The 20,969-nt window shown below is 44.3% G+C and overlaps 1 protein-coding gene across 1 annotated transcript; it reads right to left on the reverse strand.

The window, feature by feature from the left end:
* Positions 1-222: 222 nt before the first annotated feature.
* msh2 (mutS homolog 2 (E. coli)) lies at positions 223-20,613 on the reverse strand. The gene is made up of 16 exons (XM_029764585.1): positions 20,370-20,613; positions 19,183-19,328; positions 18,820-19,098; positions 12,889-13,035; positions 12,546-12,695; positions 9,018-9,151; positions 5,374-5,573; positions 5,181-5,290; positions 4,983-5,106; positions 4,744-4,894; positions 4,575-4,672; positions 4,210-4,455; positions 2,148-2,352; positions 1,573-1,820; positions 1,315-1,478; positions 223-570 (listed from the first exon to the last, which is right to left on the reverse strand). Exons 1-16 carry the CDS (start codon positions 20,575-20,577, stop codon positions 391-393), a joined length of 2,790 nt encoding a protein of 929 aa, XP_029620445.1. The 5' UTR covers positions 20,578-20,613; the 3' UTR covers positions 223-390.
* Between the last annotated feature and the right edge of the window lie 356 nt (positions 20,614-20,969).

Genomic DNA, 20,969 nt, shown 5'->3' on the forward strand with positions numbered 1-20,969 from the left:
ACCCAACTTATTTATGCATAGACATTCAAGAAATAGTTTCTTCAAATTTCAACTGAAATGTAGTATGCCTATAAAACTGGAGGGACCTAGCTGAATTAGTCCAATAGAAACGAATGTTGCAAAACAGAACGTGTTTGGACTAATGATTACACCCCTGGCATCTCAGCTAGGAGGGATGGCGTTTATTCATGCAACCATTACTTTCAAGAAAACACAATGAACTTATTTGAAGAGGTTTATTTTATTGGTAACCTGGTAACATAACAAGATGGTAAGGAAAAACATAAAACTGACCAAGTGCTGTAAACTACTGGAGATGACATCTCACTAGGCTGTGAGTGTATACAGAACCGATCTCAGGTTGTGTGTGTGTGTGTAACGTACGACCGGTCACACGGTTGTGTGGATAGGGGCGGAGCGTGCCAGGAGCTCAGTGATGTAAGCGTTGTTATGGGCAACAAGCTCCTGCTTCATGGCTTTAAGCTCCGCCTTCACCTCCTGGTCAGTCATGGTGACTGCCGGCAGAGATTTCGCCTTCTCCAGAAACGACTGGATCAATGCCTCTCCCTCCTGGAAAGAGACAGCATTAGAAGGTTGGAGTAATTATGAGCCAAGTCATTCTACACCGAACAAATATATAAAAGCAACATGTAGTGTTGGTCCCATGTTTAATGAGCTGAAATAAAACATTCCTGAAGTTTTCCACAAGCTTATTTCTCTCATTTTGTGCACAAATGTGTTTACATCCCTGTTAGTGAGCGTTTCTCCTTTGCCAAGATAATCCATTCACCTGACAGGTGTGGCATGATTTTGTGCTGGGGACAAAAGGCCACAAATGTCAGGTTGAGGGAGCGTGCAATTGGCATGCTGACTGCAGGAATGTCCAACAGAGCTTTTGCCAGAGAATTGAATGTTAACTTCTCTACCATAAGCTGCCTCCAATGTCATTTTAGAGAATTTGGCCTCAACCACTAACCACGCCAGCCCAGGACCTCTACATCCGGCTTCTTCACCTGTGGGATCGTCTGAGGGGGGTTGGGCTGAGGAGTATTTCTGTCTGAAATTAAGCCCTTTTGTGGGGAAAAACAAAGATGGATTGGCTGGGCGTATGCCCTCCAAAGCTACACGCCTGCCCAGTCATGCGAAATCCATAGATTAGGACCTAATTGAAATAAATGAATTGACTGATTTCCTTATATGAACTGTAACTCAGTAAACTCTGAAATTGTTGCATTTATATTTTTGCTCAGTATAATTCTACATGTCAAAAAGACAACACAGCCAAAACTCTCTCTTAGCATTGCAGTAGTTTACCCGTTTATCGCTGCGTCGTTTCTTGGCCTCTGGCCCCTCCTCCTCACTAGGCTCCTCCTGAAACTCCTCCAATTCTGCAGCCTTCTGCTTTGCCATGGCAACCACCGCCGGCGGGAAACACGCCAACTCCGCCACATGGATCCCAAAACTCTGGTCACACACACCTAAACACACATATACTTTGTCAACCGCTGCTCTGAATTTGTTGTGACGTTTGTGTGTATATACTGGATACTACAGTGTAGTGTGTGTGTGTACCTGGTTTGACCCTGTAGAGCATGGTGAGTGTGTGTTGAGTGGTCAGAGCTGTGACGTGCAGGTTGCGGACGGTGGGGTGGTGTGTGGCCAACGCCGTAAGCTCGTGGAAGTGAGTTGCAAACAGACAGAAGCAGCCAATCTTAGAGGCGATGTGTTCACTGATGGCCCAGGCCAGACCAAAGCCATCGAATGTAGATGTTCCTCGACCCAACTCATCGATTATTATTAGAGAGTTCTTCGTGGCAGAGCTAGGGAGAGAAAATAGTGTAACAGTTGAGTCAATTAACAGGCAACTGCCAAAAATAATATACAAAGTACATTGAAAACAGGTGGTTGCCGAGTTAAGCAATTAACATCCCATCATGCTTAGTGTTCCTCCAATAGAGTTTCAAACACTTGTAGAATCTACGCCAAGGTACAGTGAAGCTGTTCTAGCTCGTGGTGCCCCAAAGCCCTATTAATACACGTTCATTATCAATGATGCACACAAAGCACTTTGATAGTGTAATCAGGAAGAGCAAAGGATTTGACTAAAAGAGCTGCAGAGATGGTGGCGTGTGCGTGAGTGTTCTCACCGGAGAATAGCTGCGGTCTCCAGCATCTCGGACATAAATGTAGACACGCCCTTGAGCTGGCTATCCCCCGCCCCCACACGGCACAGACAGCTGTCAATCATGCTTAGCTCCGCCTTCTCACAGGGGACAAAGCAGCCAATCTGAGCCATCAGAGAGATCACGCCCACCTGCCTGATGAAGGTAGACTTCCCGCCCATATTAGGACCTGTGGAGGGTTAATGTATGTAAATCAGAACGTAGCACACACAGTACAGAAGAGCATTGTGCATTTCTCGGGCTAAATGTATCAAGAAAAATGTACACGTTTCCATGGTGTGCTCCGTTTTTTATGGGTATGGACCCTTATACAGTCTATGGTATGGACACTAGTGTTGTCGTGATACCATAAGTTTGACTTCGATACCAGGTTAACTATTGGATTTTAAAGACCCCTTAAGATAAAAAAATGTATAAAAAAACTTTTGGATGAAACATTGATTTTGGCATTACTGCCATTAGCCAATACAAACACAATGAATAACAGAGGTCAGTCCAAAAAAAAAGTTTGTTCTGAAGTATCTGTCCTATATCTGAGATAAATAAACAAATGGTTTCTTGATCTTTTCATTTACATGTACTTATTTTAGGCACTAAACTTTCATTTAAAAAAATTGTTTTTTTTAAAATCTGGTACCGAGGATCTTAAGACGAGTCATGTTGGCATCCTAGAGCAAAACGGAGAACACCATCGTGTTCGCCAGAGTCATCTTTCAATAGAGAGGTCATAATAGTTTGTAGGCCAAACCGTTCAGACGCCACAGATGTTTTCGTTATGTCTCACGGTCTGACAAACACTGCTCTCTCTAGCTCTGCCACCTTTCAACACAGATGTTTTCGCTATGTCTCACGGTCTGACAAACACTGCTCTCTCTAGCTCTGCCACCTTTCAACGCAGATGCGGAAGGGCAATAAAGACGGATGCGGTGGACTGAGAACAGCCATGCAAAAAAAAAAAAACAGCTCTATCTTAAACTGACGGATTTTGATGGGGATTTTTTTATTATGTTAATTTGATTTCCGATTGTAGGCCAAGGGTTAATTAATCAATTATCCAGTCGATTGACTTTTTAACCAATCGAACTCCAAAACATAACGGTAATCAATTATTTGAACGGTACATCTCTTGATGAACTGGGTAAATCAAGATGTAGCCTAGGTCTATTCCCAATACAGGTGAAGGCATATTATTGAGTTGGTTTTAGCTCATTTCATGGGGCTTCAGACGACAAATAGTCTCTTCCATTTAGGATTGATTTAATTGGCAACTGCCAGAACTTATTTCGTTGTCCTGACCAACAACATTAGCATAGAAGCACTCTTATAAAAGTGTGCGGCGTCTCTAAGAAAGTAATGAGACATGAGGAGAGGCAGTAGAATCTGACTTTGTGGGAACCAGAAGGAGAGGAAGATTAAGCAAATTTGTTATTGTTGACAAGGGAGACTAAGTGAATTAATAACATTTTTGGTGGCAATCAGCTTTGAAATCAGCATATTTTGCATTATGGTTTCACAAACAAAGTACTAGGGTAGTGAATTCAGCTGTAAACTTGCAAAGAAAGTTAACCTACAATTAAAGCTGGAAGCTACCAGTATCTTCTTGCGTTGTGAAAGTGTTTCAGCCTGTGTGGACATTTAATTACGGTTCGCAAAACAGTTTCAACATTTCTACATGCCGTGTTGCATTATTCAAGTGTACCAACTTCTGTGCAGCAGGACTTGGGAGCCAACAATGCAGCCCAGACAGCTCTAGCAATTAATAAGTGTAGCGCGATCTTTCCTCTTCACGCTATTAAAAAGGGGCTGCGCTGATAGACTTGATCCTCTCAATCGTGCGAGACGCATGACAGAAGTACCGAACGGAACAAAAATTATAGTACCGGACCGGAGATAGATGAATGGAACTTAGCCCTCGTTTCCAATATCCTCCGACTTGGTGTTCGGTCAAATCCCTAAAACGGGTCAATGAACGGCTGCAGCCTCCTCTGAAATGCATCAAATAAAAGAACTGTGCACGTGCGTGTACCTGTGATGATATAGAAGCTCTGCTCCCCCTGTATGAAGGATATATCATTAGGTATGAAGGCTGTGTCTGCGTCCGACTCCAGACAGGGGTGTCTGGCCTGTTGGAGCTCCAGGCGCCTGCCGTCCGCAGCCAGGAGGCGTGGCCTGACGTAGGGAACGGGGGCGGAGACTGACGCCACAGAGAAGCTGACCACCGCATCCAGCTGGGCGAGGACGTCACTCAACGACTGCAGGGGGTCCACGTAGCCTGGGGACGTCCAAGGGTTTATTTCAGAAAAAAGGAGACTCCGTTCCAACATGTATTTCTACTAAAAATGCTACATCAAACCTGACAGGAAGTTGCAGAGTAAGTGTGTGTGCTCTCACCCGCGGCGATGCTGATGATCTCCTTAACGATGGCGTTCTGAGCCTCCTCATACTCCTCTCTGTTCCTGGTGTAGTCTTCATTCAAAGAACTCAGCTTACTACACACACACAAAGAAAGTTAGCTCACCGCAGGGCAAATTGTTTGTGTGCGTGTGTGAGCGCGCCAGACCTGTTGGTGAACCGGACTCCATTCTTCTGGACGTCCAGCGTTGTGAACGTTTTGTTGTTCCTCAGACTCTTCTCCTCTTTACAGGTCACCCTCAGGTAATACCCCAACACACTGTTACATTCCAACTTCACCGTCTTACCAGCATCCAGACCTAAACACACACACACACAATTAAATACACTGGTGTGTGTCTATTCTGTGTGTGTGTCTGTGTGTATGTGTGTGTCTGTGTGGTGTACCCAGTTCCCGTGCTGCGCTGTTCAGTACACTCTGCATGCTGTTCTCCAGTGTGTCCATCTTCTCCCTCAGCTCAGAGAGCACCGGGTCAAACGACGCCTTCACCAGGAACTCATGGTGCTCCACCTACAAAAACACACACGCTTCACATCTAGTGTATTCTACCACGGAGCGCGCGCGCACACACACACACACCCTACCTGGTTCATATCCAGTGTAGTTTCTATCATCTCCTGGTACTTGATGAAGTCAGCCTGCAGGTCTCTGAGAGGAGAGATGAACACTGCCTCCAGCAGCATCTGGTGACTTCCTACAACACAGGATGGTGCTAGGGAGTTAGTGTGCGCGCACATCTTAGTATATGTGTGTGTGCGAACGCACGCATGTGTGTACCTTGGTGTTTCTCCAGAGCCAACAGAAGTGCAGGGATCTGGCCCACGGCCTGGTAACCGCGGTAACAGTCCTGCAGTGTTGCCGAGAGCCGGTGAAACTTTTTGGACAAGCGGTGGAGATCTGGGAACCGCCGCAACAGATCGTCCTGAAGAGTCTGTCTGGCCTCACCGTCATTCACGAGACACTCTACCAGATCCAGTCTACACACACACACACACACACACACACACACACACACACACACACACACACACACACACACACACACAGTGAGAATTCACAGGTAGTGTCTGCAGTACTAGGAAAGACCAGAAGGTGGCAGCAGAACAGGGGGCTACAGGAAACACGGCTAATACTTCTGGGAGCGCCTCGGAGCAGAAGTCAATGAGAGAAGTGACATTTTTTTTCTCTAAAATCTAAAAAAGGCACAACCCACAGTCGAGCCAGTAGCTAGGTTTCCATTAAACTTGTCCAGTGATTTTTTTGTTGGCAATTTAGAAAGTAGATGCGACAATTGTCTGCCATGGTGCGTTTCTACTGAACTGTAGAATTCAAGTGGTTAAAGTGTTTCCATTTCGGCAAATTGAGCATTAATAAAGTAGCGAGACGCTGTATGCCCTGCCCACCCATCGCAAAAGCCAGCATGGATACAATGCAAGAATAGCCGACTATTCTAATAATTATGGCATACCTTGCACTCATGAAGGCCAAGAAAAAATCTAACAATTTGACAGTGAAACTTTTGAATTGCAATATAAAGCAATTCAAGCATTCTTCAAAGTCAAGACCATCCTTGTCTTGCAAAGATATATTTTTTATAGTTGAATGACTGGATTTTGCAAGTAGTAGGCATTTGGAATTAAATGTGGAGCTTTATAGTTACAGTTGAAGTCAGAAGTTAACATACACCTTAGCCAAATACATTTAACCTCAGTTTCACAATTCCTGACATTTAATCCTAATAAAAATTCCCTGTCTTAGGTCAGTTAGGATCACCACTTTAAGAATGTGAAATGTCAGAATAATAGTAGAGTGATTTCAGCTTTTCTTTCTTTCATCACATTCCCAGTGGGTCAGAAGTTTACATTCACTCAATTAGTATTTGGTAGCATTGCCTTTAAATTGTTTAACTTGGGTCAAACATTTTGGGTAGCCTTCCACAATAAGTTGGGTGAATTTTGGCCCATTCCTCATGACAGAGCTGGTGTAACGGAGTCAGGTTTGTAGGCCTCCTTGCTCGCACACGCTTTTTCAGTTCTGCCCACAAAATATTCTATAGGATTGAGGTCAGAGCTTTGATGGCCACTCCAATACCTTGACTGTTGTCCTTAAGCCATTTTGCCACAACTTTGGAAGTATGCTTGGGGTTTTGTCCATTTGGAAGACCCATTTGCGACCAAGCTTTAACTTCCTGACTGATGTCTTGAGATGTTGCTTCAATATAGCCACATAATTTTCCTTGCTCATGATGCCATCTATTTTGTGAAGTGCACCAGTCCCTCCTGCAGCAAAGCACCCCCACAACATGATGCTGCCACCCCCGTGCTTCACGGTTGGGATGGTGTTCTTCGGCTTGCAAGCTTCCCCCTTTTTCCTCCAAACATAACGATGGTCATTATGTTCAAAAACAGTTATATTTCTGTTTCATCAGACCATAGGACATTTCTCCAAAAAGTACGAACTTTGTCCCCATGTGCAGTTGCAAATGGTAGTCTGGCTTTTTTATGGCGGTTTTGGAGCAGTGGCTTCTTCCGTGCTGAGCGGCCTTTCAGGTTATCTCGATATAGGACTCGTTTTACTGTGGATATAGATACTTTTGTAGCTGTTTCCTCCAGCATCTTCACAAGGTCCTTTGCCGTTGTTCTGGGATTGATTTGCACTTTTCGCACCAAAGTACGTTCATCTCTAGGAGACAGAACGTGTCTCCTTCTTGAGCGGTATGACGACTGCGTGGTCCCATGGTGTTTATATTTGCGTACTATTGTTTGTACAGATGAACATGGTACCTCCAGGCGTGAGGAAATTGCTCCCAAGGATGAACCAGACTTGTGGACGTCTCCAATTTTTTTTCTGAGGTCTTGGCCTATTTCTTTTAATTTTCCCATGATGTCAAGCAAATAGGCACTGAGTTTGAAGGTAGGCCTTGAAATACATCCACAGGTACACCTCCAATTAACTCAAATTATGTCAATTAGCCTATCAGATGCTTCTAAAGCATGACATCATTTTCTGGAATTTTCCAAGCTGTTTAAAGGCACAGTCAATTTAGTGTATGTAAACTTCTGACTCACTGGAATTGTGGTACAATGAATGATAAGTGAAATAATCTGTCTGTAAACAATTGTTGGAAAAATTATTTGTGTCATGCACACAGTAGGTATCCTAACCAACTTGCCAAAACTATAGTTTGTTAACAAGAAATGTGTGAGGTGGTTGAAAAATGAGTTTCAATGACTCCAACCTAAGTGTAATGTAAACTTCTGACTTCAACTGTATGTGGTAACAATTTGTAAGGTACGGGGCACGTGATTTGTCAATCATCATTAGTCACAATAAAGAAAGTTGGACAGTAGAAGAATCCACCGGTCGAACGGATAAAAATGTATTCCAGCTTTATTAAATGTAACCTACATCTGTGGCTACCATTACAATTGACAATGATATTTTGTGACATTGCTTTTGTTGAATAAAACGTGTCAATGTACTAATGTTGACGACGTCCACTCACAGCAGTGAGACATGACTTGTTTTGAAGATGTCATATTGAAGGCCATGTTAGCAAAAGAGGTCCAAGTAAGATGATAGCATATTCAAATCCTGCAGTTAACTTGATTTTCCTGTGTTTTATATATTCCACACTGAGGTTGGAAGAACGCTGTGAAATGGTGAAAATGCCCTTTTAGTGTAAGAGCGGTTTGAAGAGACAGCCTGAAATGTCAGCCTGTTCAGGTGAGATGGAGTATTGACCTGCCTGGTGACATTAGTTAATAGATCAATTATGCTGCTTTCAAAACAACTGGGCACTCGGAACTCTCCGACTTCGGTGCTTTCAAGACAACTTGAAACTCAAAACAATTAACTCTGAAAAAAAATCACTTGGAACGGTCATCCAACTCGGAAATTCAAGCATCTTTCTAGAGCTCCGACTTTGCGACCTGAAGGTCACTGACGTCATAATTTGACATAGCCCCCACCCCTGCATTGGTCCTTAAAATAAAGACTAACCCATTTTGAATGTTATATCATACGTGAATCTCAGAGGTGTTCTATCGATTCGCGGGTCATTTCATGTGAATCAGAGATATTCACCATTCAAGCAGGCAGTAATAGTTGGTATGATACATTTTTTTATCATGTGATTAGACCTTGTGAAATTGACAAAATGGACACTTCCATTTGTCAAAAACAACTTCATATCGAAGGAGTGCCTTTTATTTGATGGCCTGCACAACACAACCGTTAGACCTGATGACACATTCCTGCGCATGAGTTTAGCGAGTTAAAGTCGCCATGACGCTGCCTACAAACCTGATCAGGGATTTCTATTGTAGAAGCAGTTTCTGGAGTTTTTCATGGATATTCTCTTTGGTAGAGTACTGAGATGAGCGAAAGGGAGAGAGGGTTGAAGAGAGTTTGGACCTCACCTCTCCTCAATCCTGTTCTTGTCCATGAGCGGCTGTTTGATCCACTGGTTGACCAATCGCTGGCCCTGAGGGGTGCGGCACTTATTCAGTAGCCCGGCCAATGAGTGGGCTCCACTGGTGTCATCGGGGGAACCCTGGGGAGAACGAGCCTATCAGGACAGACTCGGACTGCTTGGAATAAAGACAAATACCAGGAGCACAATGTTTGGGGATACCCACACACTGAACTGCAACGTTTACTCACTAAGTCGATTAAATAGTATGTAGTAACCATGGCTCGAGACTAACTTTTTTCCTCACTGTCCCGGTCCCAAAGCGCAATTTCAACTGTCCGAAGCTGAACTTGAAACATCACAAAATTAATATATACTGCTCAAAAAAATAAAGGGAACACTTAAACAACACATCCTAGATCTGAATGAAAGAAATAATCTTATTAAATACTTTTTTCTTTACATAGTTGAATGTGCTGACAACAAAAATCACACAAAAAGAATCAATGGAAATCCAATTTATCAACCCATGGAGGTCTGGATTTGGAGTCACACTCAAAATTAAAGTGGAAAACCACACTACAGGCGGATCCAACTTTGATGTAATGTCCTTAAAACAAGTCAAAATGAGGCTCAGTAGTGTGTGTGGCCTCCACGTGCCTGTATGACCTCCCTACAATGCCTGGGCATGCTCCTAATGAGGTGGCGGATGGTCTCCTGAAGGATCTCCTCCCAGACCTGGACTAAAGCATCCACCAACTCCTGGACAGTCTGTGGTGCAACATGGCGTTGGTGGATGGAGCGAGACATGATGTCCCAGATGTGCTCAATTGGATTCAGGTCTGGGGAACGGGCGGGCCAGTCCATAGCATCAATGCCTTCCTCTTGCAGGAACTGCTGACACACTCCAGCCACATGAGGTCTAGCATTGTCTTGCATTAGGAAGAACCCAGGGCCAACAGCACCAGCATATGGTCTCACAAGGGGTCTGAGGATCTCATCTCGGTACCTAATGGCAGTCAGGCTACCTCTGGCGAGCACATGGAGGGCTGTGCGGCCCCCCAAAGAAATGCCACCCCACACCATGACTGACCCACCGCCAAACCGGTCATGCTGGAGGATGTTGCAGGCAGCAGAACGTTCTCCACGGCGTCTCCAGACTGTCACGTCTGTCACGTGCTCAGTGTGAACCTGCTTTCATCTGTGAAGAGCACAGGGCGCCAGTGGCGAATTTGCCAATCTTGGTGTTCTCTGGCAAATGCCAAACGTCCTGCACGGTGTTGGGCTGTAAGCACAACCCCCACCCGTGGACGTCGGGCCCTCATACCACCCTCATGGAGTCTGTTTCTGACCGTTTGAGCAGACACATGCACATTTGTGGCCTGCTGGAGGTCATTTTGCAGGGCTCTGGCAGTGCTCCTCCTTGCACAAAGGCAGAGGTAGCGGTCCTGCTGCTGGGTTGTTGCCTTCCTACGGCCTCCTCCACGTCTCCTGATGTACTGGCCTGTCTCCTGGTAGCGCCTCCATGCTCTGGACACGTCGCTGACAGACACAGCAAACCTTCTTGCCACAGCCCGCATTGATGTGCCATCCTGGATGAGCTGCACTACCTGAGCCACTTGTGTGGGTTGTAGACTCCGTCTCATGCTACCACTAGAGTGAAAGCACCGCCAGCATTCAAAAGTGACCAAAACATCAGCCAGGAAGCATAGGAACTGAGAAGTGGTCTGTGGTCCCCACCTGCAGAACCACTAATTTATTGGGGGTGTCTTGCTAATTGCCTATAATTTCCACCTGTTGTCTATTCCATTTGCACAACAGCATGTGACATTTATTGTCAATCAGTGTTCCTTCCTAAGTGGACAGTTTGATTTCACAGAAGTGTGATTGACTTGGAGTTACATTGTGTTGTTTAAGTGTTCCCTTTATTTTTTTGAGCAGTATATATATATATATATATATATATTTTATTTTTTTTTATTTTTTTATATGCCAACATGGGTCTATGTTCTTTGCAGTGCTTTTAAAGTAATTGGTGTATTTCTGAGACAGATACAAACAGTCTATTACATAAACTTAATTTGTTAAGAAAAATAAAACTTTTTGCATCTTAACAAAAACATACATTACATTAATAATTATAAGATACTCATTGAACATGCATACATGTATTTGTAAAGAGAGAACAATGTTATTGTGAACTGGTTACTGAAGGAAATTAATTTAGAGACATTACATTCCACCACCAGCTGCCCCTTTAAAACATAACAACAATATACCATAAAGAACAGGTGTGTGTGTTCCCCAGCCTTCAATTTCTCTGCTTCACCCTCCTTCAGTCACTGAAGAATGGTCGCCTTGACCTTTTTTGAGCACCACCGCTTGCTAACGGCCAGGGATTAAAATGTACTTTTGGTAGACCAGCCACCATGGCAGATAGGCTCAAAAATCTACCAGCCACTCAGATTTTAACCAGTAAAAAAAATATATATATATACATTTTGCAAAAATTAAAACACCCCAAAAAGTTGAGCATGCTTTGTAACGTTTCGAAAACAATAAATGTATTACTAGTAAGGAGTAATGTTGTATATTGTTTAATTTCATTTTTTGTGACCTAAGATTTTTATCCAAAATATCAGATGAGACAAATGCTCACCTGCCCCTTTAAGTGTGGAAGGTTCCGCAACTTGTCATGTTTGTGCCTGTGGGATTGAGAATCTGACTAGTATCCGCGTTGCTTCTCTTCCCTAGCAGTTGAAACTCAAACATCGAAAAACAACCCAGCTTGTGAACAAAACAAATGTAAATAGCCAAGAAACACAAGGACAAAGTCTCAATACAGTAAATTAAAAACGTTTACGCCTGTGCACAATGCATCTACAAATGAATCCGTCACTCAGCTATTCACGTGTGCACGCACAGCCCCCAGCCAGGCAGTGTTGCAGCGTGATGCAGAAATACTTAGCACATTTTACAGTGTGAATTCTGTTAAGGGAGATACAACCATATTTTCTACAATACCATAGTAGCTAGCCACAGCCTACAGCTAATGCCATAGCAACTCCCGGCACAAAACCTCAGCTCCGGGCCCGCTGGAGGCAGGTAGCCTAGTGGTTAGAGCGTTGGACTAGCAACCGAAAGGTTGCAAGATCGAATCCCCGAGCTGACAAGGTAAAAATCTGTCCTTCTGCCTCTGAACAAGGCCGTCATTGAAAATAAGAATTTGTTCTTAACTGACTTGCCTAGTTAAATAAAGGTAAAATCCAGAAATCCAGCATTTCTTCTTCTACTGTCCAAAGGCAGTAAGGCACAATCCTATTGTTGCATCTTCAGATATTCCCTCCAAGTTTCTACTATTAGGCTGTAAATCCATCTCTGTCGCATTATTAAATAAAACGTACGCATCAGGTGCACGTTTGAGAACGGTGTTCTCCCATAATAGCATTTTGGAACATTGGCCCATATGGCCCGCGCTTGTAATGTACATTTTTCATAGTTGATCAACTTAAGCTAAATGTTACCTGAAATGTACCTGAAAGAGGTTGAGGGCCTGTACAGCAGCGTTGTCCAGCCTCATGTACTGGCTCAGGTCAAGGGTCGTCAAGCTGAAGGAGCTGAAGTTTGATTGGTCAGACAGCAACTCCAGGTAACGAACCACTGCTGCCAGGCATGACATGGCTACCTGGAACACACAGACATGTCATTTTACTACTAACGGAGTGGGTTGTGTTCGGAAACAGTCATATTGTTATATAAAGAGCTTTACTAATGGCAACGCACGCTGGCATAACAAGCTGCTGCAACCCAGACCGACACACAGCGGTAACAATTGTTTATTAAGACTCATCCAATACGAGTAGGTTTGTGTGTGTTACCTGTTTGTCTAGTTCCGGCAGAACGTTGCAGGCGTTGGCCTCCCCTTTCCTGGTCCGTAGCAGTCGGTTGAGGTCCTGGGTCATGTCTTTACTACTGAACTCTGTTCTCTTTCTGTCTGACAGCAACACACCGCCACGCTGCACCACCTACACACGTTATATACAGTGCCATCAGAAAGTATTCAGACCCCTTGACTTTTCCCACATTTTGTTAGGTTACAGCCATCTCCTCTACAATGGCGCCAGAGGAGATGGCTGTCGTTTCACGGTCTCCTAGCCAATTGTGCTCGTGTGTTTTTGCATAATTTATACTTAAAAATGTAGATCATGTTTCTGCCACCGTCTCTTATGACCGAAAAGAGCTTCTAGATATCAGGCCAGCGATTATTCACCTCGTACTGGAAGAAAATGTTTTCCTTAAGAGTCTGACGCAAAGGATTAACTTCAGACAAAAGGCCCTCCTCCCAGTCATTCGCAGAAAGAGATAGACATAGGTTGGGGGTGCCTTGTAAGGATCCGGCGGCGAGTGGGTAATCTGTCTTCACCATCCGTCCTATTAGCCAACGTACAATCATTGGATAACAAAATAGACGAACTACGATCACGTATATCCCATCAACGGGACATTAAAAACTGTAATATCTTATGTAAAACCGAGTCGTGGCTGAACGACGACATGGATAACATACAGCTGGCTGGGTTAGCGCCGCATCGGCAAGATAGAACAGCTGCCTCTGGTAAGACAAGGGGTGGCGGTCTGTGAATATTTGTAAACAACAACTGGTGCACGAAATCTAATATTAAGGAAGTCTTGAGGTTATGCTCGCCTGAGGTAGAGTATCTCATGATAAGCTGTAGACCACACTATTAACCAAGAGAGTTTTCATCTATATTTTTCGTAGCTGTCTATTTACCACCACAAACCGATGCTGGCATTAAGACCTCACTCAATGAGCTGTATAAGGCCAGAAGCAAAAAGGAAAATGCTCATCAGAGGCGGCACTCCTAGTGTCCGGGGACTTTAATGCAGGAATACTTAAACCAGTTTTACCTCATTTCTACCAGCATGTTAAATGTGCAACCAGATGGGGAAAAATAATAAATAAAAAAAACTCTAGACCACCTTTACTCCACACACAGAGGCGCGTACAAAGCTCTCCCTGTTCCAGACGACTGTGAGATCTCGCTCTCGGTAGACAATGTGAGTAAGACCTTTAAACAGGTCAACATTCACAATGCTGCAGGGCCAGACGGATTACCGGGACGTGTACTCCGAGCATGAGCTGACTAACTGGCAAGTGTGTTCACTGACATTTTCAACCTGTCCCTGACAGTCTGTAATACCAACATGTTTCAAGCAGACCACCATAGTCCCTGAGCCCAAGAACATTAAGGTAACCTACCTAAATGACTACCAACCCATAGCACTCACGTCTATAGCCATAAAGTGCTTTGAAAGGCTGGTCATGGCTCACATCAACACCAAGAAACCCTAGACCCACTCCAATTTGCATATTATGCAGTCTCTATTGCACTCCACACTGCCTTTTCCCACCTGGACAAAAGGAACACATGTGAGAATGCTATTATTTTGACTACAGCTCAGCATTCAACACCATAGTGCCCTTAAAACTCATCCCTTAGCTAAGGACCCTGGGACTAAACACCTCCCTCTGCAACTGGATCCTGGACTTCCTGATGAGCTGCCCCCAGGTGGTAAGGGTAGGTAACAACATACGCCACACTGAACCTTAACACAGGGGCCCCTCAGGGGTGCGTGCTCAGTCCCCTCCTGTACTCCTTGTTCAGTCATGACTGTATGGCCAGGCACAACTCCAACACCATCATTAAGTTAACCGACGACACAACAGTGGTAGGCCTGATCACCGACAAAGATGAGGCAGCCTATAGGGAGGTCCGAGACCTGGCCGTGTGGTGCCAGGATAACCTCTCCCTCAACGTGATCAAGACAAAGAAGATGATTGTAGACTACAGGAAAAGGAGGACCGAGCACACCCCCATTCTCCTAGACAGGGCTGTAGTGGAGCAGGTTGAGAGCTTCAAGTTCATCGGTGTCCACATCACCAACAACCTATCATGGTCCAAACACACCAAGAGTCATGAAGATGGCACGACAAAGCCTATGCCCCCTCAGGAGACTGAAAAGATTTGGCATGGGTCCCCAGATCTTTATCCTGAGTGGTTGCCTCCTACCGCAAGGGACTACAGAGGGTAGTGCTTACATCACAGGGGCCAAGCTTCCTGCCATCCAGGACCTCTATACCAGGCGGTCAGAGGAAGGCCCTAAAAACTGTCAAAGACTCCTGCCACCCTAGTCAAAGACTACTCTGCTACAGCATGGCAAGCGGTACCAGAGCACCAAAAGGCATCTCAACAGCTTCTACCCCAAAGCCATAAGACTCCTGAACAGCTAATCCAATGGCTACCCAGACTATTTGCATTGTCCCCCCTCTTTTACACTGCTGCTACTCTGTTTATTATCTTTGCACAGTTACTTTAACTCTACCTACATGCACATTTTACCTCAATTCCTCGACTAACCATCACGGCTGTCTAATCATCCCCAGCTTACAATTGGCTCATTCATCCCCCTCCTCTCCCCTGAAACTATTCCCCAGGTCGTTGCTGTAAATGAGAATGTGTTCTCAGTCAACTTACCTGGTAAAATAACGGTAAAATAAATAAATAAATAAAAAAACCTGAGCCCCCGCACATTCAATTTGTACCGGGAACCCTGTATATAGCCTCGCTACTTATTTTACTGGTGCTCTTTAAATTATTTAAAAATGTACATTTTTGACTCATCTATTTTTCAATACATTTTTCTTAAAATTGGTTAAGGGCTTGTAACTAAGCATTTCTCTGTAAGGTACACCTGTTGTATTCGGCGCATGTGACAAATAACACTTGATTTGTAATCGTTTTCCCCATAATGACATAGCAAAAACTGGTTTAGAAATGTTTGCTAATTTAGTAAAAATAAACTGAAATATCACGTTTACATAAGAATTCAGACCCTTCACTCAGCACTTTGTTGAAGCACCTTTGGCAGCGATTACAGCCTCAAGTCTTCTTGGGTATGACGCTACAAGCATGGCACACCTGTATTTGGGGAGTCTCCCATTCTTCTCTGCAGATCTTCTCAAGCTCTGTCAGGTTGGATGGGGAGCGTTGCAGCAAAGCTATTTTCAGGTCTCTCCAGAGATGTTCGATCGGGTTCAAGTCCGGGCTCTGGCTGGGCCACTCAGGACATTCAGAGACTTGTCCCAAAGCCACTCCTGCGTCGTCTAGGCTGTGTGCTTCGGGTCGTTGTCCTGTTTGAAGGGGAACCGCCACAGTCTGAGGTCCTGAGCATGTTTTCATTAAGTATCTCTGTACTTTGCTCCGTTCATCTTTGCCTCAATCCTTACATTACTAGTCTTCCAGTCCCTGCCGTTGACAAACATCCCCACAGCATGATGCTGCCACCACCATGCTTCACGGTAGGGATTGTGCCAGGTTTCCTCCAGATGTGACACATGGCATTCAGGCCAGAGAGTTCAATCTTGGTTTCATCAGACCAGAGAATCTTGTTTCTCATGGTCTGAGAGTCCTTTAGGTGCCTTTTGGCAAACTCCAAGCGGGCTGTCATGTGCCTTTTACTGAGGAGTGTCTTCCGTCTGGCCACTCTACCATAAAGGCCTGATTGGTGGAGTGCTGCAGAGATGGTTGTCCTTCTGGAAGGTTCTCCCATCTCCACAGAGGAACTCTGGAGCTCTGTCAGAGTGACCATCAGGTTCTTGGTAACCTCCCTGACCAAGGCCCTTCTCCCCCGATTGCTCAGTTTGGCCGGGCAGCCAGCTCTACGATGAGTCTTGGTGGTTCCAAACTTCTTCCGTTTACGAATGATGAGGCTACTGTGTTCTTGGGGACCTTCAATGCTGCAGAAATGTTTTGGTACCCTTCCCCAGATCTGTGCCTCGACACAATCCTGTCTAGGAGCTACACGGACAATTCCTTTGACATTATAGCTTGGTTTTTGCTAAGACATGCAACGTGGGACCTTATATAAACAGGTGTGCCTATCCAAATCATGTCCAATCAATTGAATTTACCACAGGTGGATTCCAATCAAGTTGTAGAAAGTTCTCAGGGATGATCAATGGAAACAGGATGAACCTGAGCTCAATTTCAAGTCTAATAGCAAAAGGTCTGAATACTTATGTAAATAAGGTACACAAAAATGTAAAATAAACTGTTTTCGCTTTCTGATTATGGGGTAGTGTGTGTAGATTTAAGTTTTTTTTTGTTATCCATTTTTGAAGGCTCTAACATAACAAAATGTGGAAAAAGTCAATTTCGTCTCAATACTTTCCAAAGGAAGGACGGACACACACACACACACACACTGGTATATACAGTTCCAGTCAAGTTTGGACACCTACTCATTCCAGGGTTTTTCTTTATTTATACTATTTTCCACATTGTAGAATAAATAGTGATTACATCAAAACTATGAAATAACACGTGAAATAATGTAGTAACCAAAAAAAGTGTTAGAATTCTTCAAAGTACCCACCCTGTGCCTTGATGACAGCATGGACACTCTTGGCATTCTCTCAACCAGCTTCATGAGATAGTCACCTGGAATGCATTTCAATTAACAGGTGTGCCTTCTTAAAAGTTAATTTGTGGAATTTCCTTCTTAATGCGTTTGAGTCTCAGTTGTGTTGAGACAAGGTCCCTAAGCCCTATTTGGTAAAATACCAAGTCCATATTATGGCAAGAACAGCTCAAAAAAGAAAAGAGAAATGACAATTCATTACTTTAAGACATGAAGGTCAGTCAATGTGGAAAATTTCAAGAACTTTGAAAGTTTCTTCAAGTGCAGCTGCAAAAACCATCAAGCGCTATGATGAAACTGGCTCTCATGTTACCTCTGCTGCAGAGGATAAGTTCATTAGAGTTAACTTCACCTCAGATTGAAGTGCAAACAAATGCTTCACAGAGTTCAAGTAACAGACACATCACAACATCAACTGTTTAGAGGAGACAGCGTGAATCAGGCCTTCATGGGCAAATTGTTGCAAATAAACCACTACTAAAGGACACCAATAAAAAGAAGAGACTTGCTAGGGCAAAGAAACACGAGCAATGGACATTAGACCAGTGGAAATCTGTCCTTTGGTCTGATGAGTCCAAATTTGAGATTTTTGGTTCCCATCTCGGTGTCTTTGTGAGACGCAAAGTAGGTTAACGGATGATCTCCGCGTGTGTGGTTCCCACTGTGAAGCATGGAGGTGGTGTGATGGTGCTTTGCTTGTGACACTGTCATTTATTTAGAATTCAAGGCACACTTAACCAGCATGGCTACCAGAGCATTCTGCTGCAATATGCCATCCCATCTGGTTTGCACTTAGAGGGACTATCATTTGTTTTTCAACAGGACAATAACCCAAAACACACCTCCAAGCTGTGTAAGGGGCTATTTGACCAAGGAGAGTGATGGAGTGCTGCATCAGATAACCTGGCCTACACAATCACCCGTCAAAGAGTGTGCAAAGTTGTCGTCAAGGCAAAGGGTGACTACTTTGAAATAACTAAAATATAAAATAGATTGATTTGCTTAACACTTTTTTGGTTACTACATGAGTCCATGTGTGTTATTTCATAGTTTTGATGTCTTCACTATTATTCTACAATGTAGAAAATAGTAAAAATAAAAACCCTTGAATGAGTAGGTGTGTCCTAACTTTTGACTGGTACTGTATATAGACTCACACGCACAGACATACACAGACATACACAGACATACTCACTCACCTCACTCACCTCACTCCCTCACCTCACACAGTCACTCCCTTTCTCAGACTTCATTCACCTCCCACAAAAGACATTTTCTCTCTGTTGCATAGACACACGCACACCTACCTGTCGTATTTTATCAGTGTTGTCACCCTGTGGTAGCAGACATTCTTTAGGGCTCAGCTGCACAAGTAGAGCCTCCAGGTTACAGAAAGTCTCTCCATCGAGGAACTCGCACACTCCCATGGTCCTTAGGGACGCGTCCACATAGCCCACGCCCACCACGCGCTGTCCGTCACCCCCGACAGCCAACCGTACGGCCACAACCCCCGCTGAGCCAGCCCCTCTTCCCTCAGCCCCGCCAAATAGAACCTCCTCAAACTGGCTCAGATTCCCTGGAGACGCCTGGAGAGAGAAGTAGTGAAAGAGAGGACTATTACAACACTTAGAAATGTAATCTTCAGATTGTGTCTATGGCTGTGTTTGTACCTTGTACTCCAGTTGCCAGCTGTGATCCTTGGTTTTGCTTTGGTTCCTGTAGACTTCCACTCTGTATTGCTTCACCAGCAGCAGGTCTCTGACCAGAGCCTCAAAGTTTGTCTTGCTGAGAACCACACTCTCCAGCTTGCGGCTACCTACGCACACACAATAAATATGGGTAATTAAATGAATGATCATGCACTGCTATGAAGTTAGCAGCAGCACAAAACAAACTCAACATTACCTATTTTAGACAGCTAGCTAGCTAGATGGGGAACAATGTCCTGCTTGCCACAGTAAGGAGGGAAGTCGTTAAATAGTGTAGCTAGCCAGAATACAGTCAGGATTACAGCTAAAGCACATATAGAATAATGAGACAGATATTTCACTGGATGTATAAATGTGAAGCATCTGCTTGGCGTTTCCACTCACTACCAAATACGGTAGTGAGAGGAAGCCCACTGGCGGGCAGTGGGAGAAGATGGAACGTGAGATTTTGGGCCGACATTCTTCAAACTCTCTCAACGATTACTAAACATTTGATCTCAATACAGTTCCGGTCCCAAAACTACAATCTGTTATGAACAGAGTGGACTAAGGTTTGTAGACTTCACCCGTAGCAAAATAAAAATAAAATGTAAACGCGCTGTTTAGGAGTGCAATGTCGAATTGAGTTACTGCAGACTCGCAGTTCACAGAGTAGGCGTTCCCTAACGACAATAAGCAGATGATCCTATTCCGCGCTAACAGGATCATTTGTTCCCATTGGAAACGACAGGCTGTGGTCCATCTTGGTTTAGTTATATAAATGTTGGGCTGAAGCACATTTTTTGTAGTGATTTTCACCGAAACGTATTACTGCGGCAATAACGTCTGACGTTGCATGAAAAATATAGATTTTTAAAAAGCTTCCCAACAGTTACATCAGGCGTGTTCCTTGACAGATACTTTGATAAACGAGGCCCCTGCTGTGTAAATTCTCATAACCGACTACGGAAAACTATTCCGGTCGTAACAGTATCAAAGTGGCGTGATTTATGTTCTCAAATTGGGATTTAGCTAGCGTCTAAACTAGCAAGCTAACCATAGGTCACGCAAATAATGCAGTAGTTTAGCCTCTAGCTATCAGGATTAGCTAATTTAAAGTGGAAAACCATGCAGATGGCTAGCTTTGTGAGCTAAATAAGTGTAGCTACCTGAGCGCAGGGTCTTGATGACTCCGTTGGTCTTGAAAACCTCCTTGGCGGCGAACAGCGCGTCGGTCCCGTGCACCGTGTAGTAGTCACCCCGGTCGAAGACCCTGAAGGTGGTGTCTGGCTTCTCCGGCATGGAAAAGTAGTAGGTAAGGAAGCCATGTTCGGCAGCAGCGTCCATGGACAAGCTCTGTTTCGGTTGCACCGCCATGCTGGAATCTCCCGCCACGGACTGGAGAAACAGGAAGTTACGTCAGGGCACAGAACTATGAGACAGATATTTCACCGGATGTATAAATGTAAAGCATCCGGTTGGCGTTTCAACTCAGTACCAAATATGTTAGTGAGAGGAAGCCCAGGCAGTGTGAAAAGATGGAACAAAATATATTTTGGCCGACATTCTGTTAATTGTATTTTTTTTAATGATTTAACCTTTAACTAGGCAAGTCAGTTAAGAACAAATTCTTATTTACAATGACCCTAACCCGGACGACGCTGGGCCAATTGTGCACCGCTCTATGGGATTCCCAATCACGGCCGGTTGTGATACAGCCTGGAATCTAACCAGAGATAACACCCTTGATAGGCGCCCTGCTTCGAAGA

Source organism: Salmo trutta, chromosome 10, assembly GCF_901001165.1.
Source record: "Salmo trutta chromosome 10, fSalTru1.1, whole genome shotgun sequence".
NCBI classification, from domain to species: domain Eukaryota; kingdom Metazoa; phylum Chordata; class Actinopteri; order Salmoniformes; family Salmonidae; genus Salmo; species Salmo trutta.

Bases quoted from the DNA above. Each gene is read 5' to 3' on its own strand.
- msh2 (XM_029764585.1), bottom strand. From the start codon at position 20,577: ATGGCGGTGCAACCGAAACAGAGCTTGTCCATGGACGCTGCTGCCGAA. The intron at 19,329-20,369 runs GTAGCTACACTT...GTGTGTGCGTAG, and splicing joins CATCAAGACCCTGCGCTCAG to GTAGCCGCAAGCTGGAGAGT. The intron at 4,895-4,982 runs GTACACCACACA...GTGTGTGTTTAG, and splicing joins CAGCGCAGCACGGGAACTGG to GTCTGGATGCTGGTAAGACG.